The sequence below is a fragment of the Eucalyptus grandis genome, chromosome 8 (genome assembly GCF_016545825.1).
Source record: "Eucalyptus grandis isolate ANBG69807.140 chromosome 8, ASM1654582v1, whole genome shotgun sequence".
NCBI lineage: Eukaryota > Viridiplantae > Streptophyta > Magnoliopsida > Myrtales > Myrtaceae > Eucalyptus > Eucalyptus grandis.
In genome coordinates, this window is record NC_052619.1 from 47,222,538 (window position 1) to 47,228,537 (window position 6,000).

Sequence of the window (6,000 nt, forward strand, 5' to 3'; positions counted from 1 at the left end):
CCACCTCTGAAAATAATAGACATGAGAGTGTTGCCGAGCGCGAAGCAAGATCACACTGCCGCCAACACTTGAGGTCATTGCAAGTAAAAACCCTCATGAAAAATTGAAAAAATATATATAATGGAGGTGCTTCTTGTTTTGACAAGAATCTATACATTCCCTTCTTCAAATGAAAATCCTAGCTTTGGTTAATGAGTAATTAAAGCATCCTCTAACGATGTAAAACTTTTCCACAATTGATCTTAATTCACCAGTAATTTAATGACTACCGAGAGAAGGATAGTCAGAACCCTCAAGTTAAACATGGATTAGACTATTTGTGTCCAAGTTTTCTCCACTTTTACACTGACAGTGGTGTATGCTTTAATTTTCCTTTATCATGTGCCAAAATCATTTGGTCCTATGACCTTCAAAAGGATCGAGGAGATTCTTGCTTTCTTAAAACAAAACATTTTATAGAGAGTTGTCTTGCTCGACAAACGAAGAATTACTAAATAAGTCATTTCTTTGCCAAATTAAATGTTAAAATACGTCTCGAATTTGAAATCATAAGCGAAAATTTGAATTCACACAAGAGATTTCCTACTCAAGATGTAATTCAAATTTGGAGATCAAAAGCTTAAAATGAAAGGCCAAATTGGACTAAACTTGCCCCAAAAAAAAAGAAAAAAAAAGAAGGAAAATCACATATGGTGCTGATAACATATCAAGAATCGACATCAGTAGAGAGACGGCTGAACACGATCACGTTCCTCGTCCTCCCTTTGAGCACTCGATACTTCCTCAGCACCCCCTCCCTCGTGAACCCGGCCTTCTCCAGCACCCTCTGCGACGGCTTGTTCTCCACGTCCACGATCGCCTCCACCCTCTCCAGCTCCGGCCTCGCGCTGAACGCCTCTGCCACCGCTGCCCTCGCCGCCTCGGTCGCAATCCCCCTCCCCCAGTACCCTGAGGCCAGCGCATAGCCCAGCTCCCCCCGGCAGGCATCCGCCGGGGACTTGTTCCGGGTCACCGAGACTTGCCCCACCGGCCTGCCGTCGACACATATGGCCCGGAAGTAAGGGTGGGGGAGGACGGTGTCAGCGATGTAGGCCAGGGCGGCTTCGCGGCTCGTGTAGGGCTCGAACCTGCAAAAGTGGGCAACGTCCGGGTCGCCGGCCCACGCCATGAAGTCATCGACGTCGGAGAGCTTCAGAGGGCGGAGGGAGATTTCGCCGCTGCCGCTGCCCGAGGAGGTGCGGGGGGATTGTTGCTCCTGCTCCTCCATCGGAAGATCGAGAGTGGTGAATGGGCGTGGTCGTTGATGCGATGATGGTGGTAGATGAAGTTGCGGTGAGGTTGGGAATCGAGGTCGAGGTCAACGGAATCGATGAGGTCACGGACTGGTCGAAGATGGGGACTTTAGAGAGTATAATAATAATCCAAGAAATGAAAGATTCTTCCTTGTTGTTTCAAGAAATGCTGCTGCTGGACGAGAAACGATGAATTTTATTAAGATTTATACGAACATCGTGGGCGAAGACAGGAAGAGGCGGGTCAGTAGGAATCTTGGGAATGCAACGCAAGCGCCAAACTCCAAGTCAAGCAAGAAAACTATAAAATGGGGAGCTTGCTGCTTTGACAAGATTCTATCCCTTTCCTTCTTCCCCGAAAAAAAGAAAACTTGAAATATCTTTTTTTGTAAAATCCTAGCTTTGATTATCGAGTAAATATCACATTTTTCAGCAGTGCCCAAAAAGAGAGAAAGTTTCTACTAGCAACTTTATTCATTGCAAATTTGATAATTAATGAGTGACTAGGTAGTTAAAACTCTCAAATTAGATATAGATTAAACTCTTGTGTACAATTTTCTTTACACTGATGGTGGTATGTGTTCTAATTTTCCTTGATTATGTGCCAAAATCATGTAGTCCCGTGACTTTCAAAAGGGTTTAGAAGATTCTAGCTATTCAAAACATAAAGAACATTTTGTATATCCATCGTTCCCAATGAATGAATTAAGACAATAAAATTATGTTTCCAATCCGATATTAGAATAGTGTTGAATTTGAGCCCTTCAAGCGAAAGTATAATTTCATATAGGAGATTTGCTATTTGGGATGTCCGATCTTTATCCAAACAGTATTCGATTTTGAAAATTAAAGACCTAAAAGGAAAGTCCAAATTGGACTAAGTTCCCTATCAAAACAAGGAAATGACTTTACTCATTGGATCTAAAATTCAGCCACAAGGTTTTCAATTTTTGTTGGAGACATATATCTATATTCAATCATGAGTTTTGGTCTTCATGTCGTCTGTGTAGAGATAAGTGTTTGAACATATAAATTTTATGGTAAGATTTGTGAGCTCCTTTGTAAAATTAAGATATTATTATTGTGGGGCTAAATACTATATAAATTATTAGATATAATTAAAAACTGAAAAATAATTTGAGTTTTTAGTAGCTTGAATATGATTATAATTTCTATTTTATCACTTAATATATAGTGAAATCTTAGACTATTAGCCTGTGGAGTAGGTCACATCCATCAAACCATATAAATTTGGTATTTGAATTATATCATTTTTATGTTTATAATCGTGTTCAAATGCTTGCATTTCGCAACAAATATTGAATGCGTTGCGGTCTATTAGTTCCATGACAAACGTATCTTATTCCAAATACTCTGAAATTATGTAAGAAAGCCCTTTATTCATCATCATAAAAATAAAGTAGCCAAAGAGGGATGTGAACTTGTTTGTGTTTATGGATGCATGAAATAGCTAAAACATAACATGTCTCGTAATCAATTTAACCAAGGCATCATGGTCGAAATCAAAAGTATGACATGACTGATGAAGGTGTGCACGATGCTCAGGTACGTAAAATAGGACAGGAAACCATGTGAGTAACCTGATCGTTAGACCAAAACAAAAAGAAAAAAAGAAAGAAACCTGATCTAGGAAATTTAAAAACTCCAATGGTGAGCGGCAGAAGATGAACCAACCTGCCAAAATTTCCAATACAATCTGTCCGATCGAGCAATTTATTACGAGCCCAAAGCGCAGAAACTACATTTCAAATTACCAACCTAGGTTTCCAGGCAAATGGATGACAATACCAGTGCCAATATTCATGCAGAATATATATCAAGAATCTTAATCAGTAGAGAGACGGCTGAACATGAACGCATCCCTCGTCCTCCCTTTGATCACGACGTACTTCCTCAGCAGCCCCTCCCTGGTGAACCCGGCCTTCTCCAGCACCCTCTGCGACGCCTTGTTCTCCGCGTACACGATCGCCTCCACCCGCTCCAGCTCCGGCCTCTCCCCGAACACCTCCGCCACCGCCATCCTCACCGCCTCCGCCGCGATCCCCCTCCCCCAGTAGCCCGAGCCCAGCGCGTAGCTCAGCTCCCCCCGGCAGGCCTCCATCCTGTCCTCGTTCCGCGTCACCGAGAGGCACCCGACCGGCCTGCCGTCGAGACAGATGGCCCGGAAGTAAGGGTGGGGGAGGGCGCTGCCGGCGATGTAGGCCAGGCCGTCGTCGCGGCTCGTGTAGGGCTCCCACCTGCAGAAGCGGGCGACTTCCGGGTCAGTGGCCCACACCATGAAGTCGTCGACATCAGAGAGTTGCAGAGGGCGGAGGGAGATCTTGCCGCCGCCGCTGCCGCCAGAGGTGGGGGCGGTTTTCTGCTTCTGCTCCTCCATTGGAAGATCTCGAGGGAGGTGAACGGGGGTTTGATGTGGGCGATGAGATGATGACAACTTCTTTAGGGGAAGGTAGAGAGGAAGGGTGTGGTCAGGTCAGATGCACTGAGATCGATGGTGATGATGGTAGAAGAAGTTGTGGAGGATCTTGGGAATTAAGGTTAAAGGTGGATGGAATCAATGAGGTCAGGAACTGACCACAGATAGTAAGTACATCGTACATATTTGGTGGCGATGTGTGTGGACGGTGGTGCGTGGTGGAGGGGACATGGGGTCTTGGGTGATGGAGAGCCACGGCTCCAGCGAAGGTTTGGTGGCATGAAGATTTGCAAAAGGGGGTAATTTGCTTTTTCAAGGTAAAGTTGGGTTTTATGGTCAAGTCAACCTGGATTGATTAAAATTAGTCATTAAGGAATATCTTGGACTAATAAAGATGAATAGCAGATGGTCGGGCAACAATTAATTATTGACCAATTCTTATATGTCTTGATTTCGAGAAGTCATGATAAGTCTCTCATGGAGCTTAGGGCCTTTAATCAATATACTTAACGGAGTAAGCAATCTTCGAGTGAATAGATCAAGATCGATCATATGTGATGAAGGCTCGTTGTGCAGAATTGTTTATAGAAGAAAGAAATTCCAATCAATTGATATCTCCATCCACCCAACTTTATCATCACATGAGAAGCGTAGTCATTTGGATTTTATTTTTGTAGAAAATTTATGTGATTTTGCACATGATCATTACTTTCAATGGAAATAGGCTTATGCTTCACTCGGTAATTAGGATCTTATTATGTGTTCAATGTCTGCTCAATTTTAGGGGTGAGTAGTTCTAAATTCCATACAAGTTCCACCTTAAACTTAGAATCGGAACCTACCCGTTGGAATAGATCCTCATTTTTTGAAACATAAAACCTATTTTGCATATCTTAAAATATGAAAGTTATCTTGTTACAAGTTCGAGGATACTTCCAAGGTCTATCAAAGTTCTACTTTTATTATTAATTAAACGATTGTAATGAATTATTACCTTTAATAATCATTACTTTGCTGCTATTTTACTAATCATGACTTATATTTGGATACATGAAAAATATGAAACATTGATAAAGTAAAAATTTTAGTCATAAAATGGAAGCTCGAAGGAGTGGTTTCAATTATACATTCATCATCAAATGCCATGGAATACCACATGATCACTAAAAAACATAAACCAAAAAGATTTTAAAAAAGATACATATCCTAGTTCTCGATTACAGGTTTTAAATTTTAGATTTTAGGTTCCACCAATTTAGAATTTGGAACCTACAATCAAAATAGGTTCTCCAATTTTTTGAACCTAAAATCTATATTGCATATCTTATTTAGAATTAGACAAGTTCTCATTGATTTGGTTCTCAAGTTTTAGGTTTTACATCAACAAATATTGATTAAAATTAGTTGTTGAGGAAAAAGAATCTTTGGACATGCTATGCAAGAAGCACCTTGCTTCGAGGAAATCAACCTTGTGAAAACTCGAGTACAGTAAGGTGGTCAGGTACGAAGTGATTTTCTGGCCAATTCCTACATGTCTTAGTCTAGACTCTAGAGCAAGTCGCGTCGGTAGAGAGAGTCCGATATATCTCTTTCGTGGAGCATCAGGCCTTCGATCATGGGACATCACGAGGTGTGCAAGCTTCGCCCCAGATCATAAAATGTGAAATATTTGTTAAGAGGTGAAAAAAAGGTCTGGCCATGAGTACATCATCGACGTTGCAGATCAATCAGCTGATCATCCTGAAGTCTTGCTCCCATGAATTTACAATACTTCATTTATGTTTTTGGACCAAGCTTGCATAAAATGGCAGTAAGGGTTGGCTGTCGGTGAACTCTCTAGACATCATCTTAAGAATACTATACTCGTAGGCGGAATGTCTCGTTCAGGTTGCAACTATTGGTGCTCATTTTGAGTGAGTTCGTCGCCGCCCCATCGAGGAAAAGTTACATGGCCTATAAATGAAACTTAAGTGAATCTCTACACCAGACCTATAAGCGAAACTTACCGGGACATGCATAAACATAAAGCCTTTCATCCCATGAGAAACATCATCTAGAAGAATTCTCAAAAAGTTTTCTTTTTGTCTTTTCGAAATTTCAGTCATGTCATATAGATCCAAGTTGTACATCCAATTGCTTCGATTTGAATTATTTGGATGATACCTTATATATATTAATATTATATCAAATCAAACCACGAAAGAGTAGTAGCAAATTGGTGGAAATGTTAATTTTATTTGTGTATTACTTTCATAGACCAGGGTGGATGAA

At 41.2% G+C, this 6,000-nt stretch overlaps 2 protein-coding genes across 2 annotated transcripts; both read right to left on the reverse strand.

The window, feature by feature from the left end:
• Nucleotides 1-649: 649 nt before the first annotated feature.
• On the reverse strand, nucleotides 650-1,376 carry LOC104414782 (uncharacterized N-acetyltransferase p20). The gene has a single exon (XM_010025954.3). The coding sequence runs from the start codon at nucleotides 1,265-1,267 to the stop codon at nucleotides 707-709; it is 561 nt and encodes a 186-aa protein (XP_010024256.2). The 5' UTR covers nucleotides 1,268-1,376; the 3' UTR covers nucleotides 650-706.
• Nucleotides 1,377-2,885: 1,509 nt separating this feature from the next.
• On the reverse strand, nucleotides 2,886-3,851 carry LOC104417346 (uncharacterized N-acetyltransferase p20). Its single transcript, XM_010028642.3, has one exon. The coding sequence runs from the start codon at nucleotides 3,688-3,690 to the stop codon at nucleotides 3,139-3,141; it is 552 nt and encodes a 183-aa protein (XP_010026944.2). The 5' UTR covers nucleotides 3,691-3,851; the 3' UTR covers nucleotides 2,886-3,138.
• Nucleotides 3,852-6,000: the final 2,149 nt, after the last annotated feature.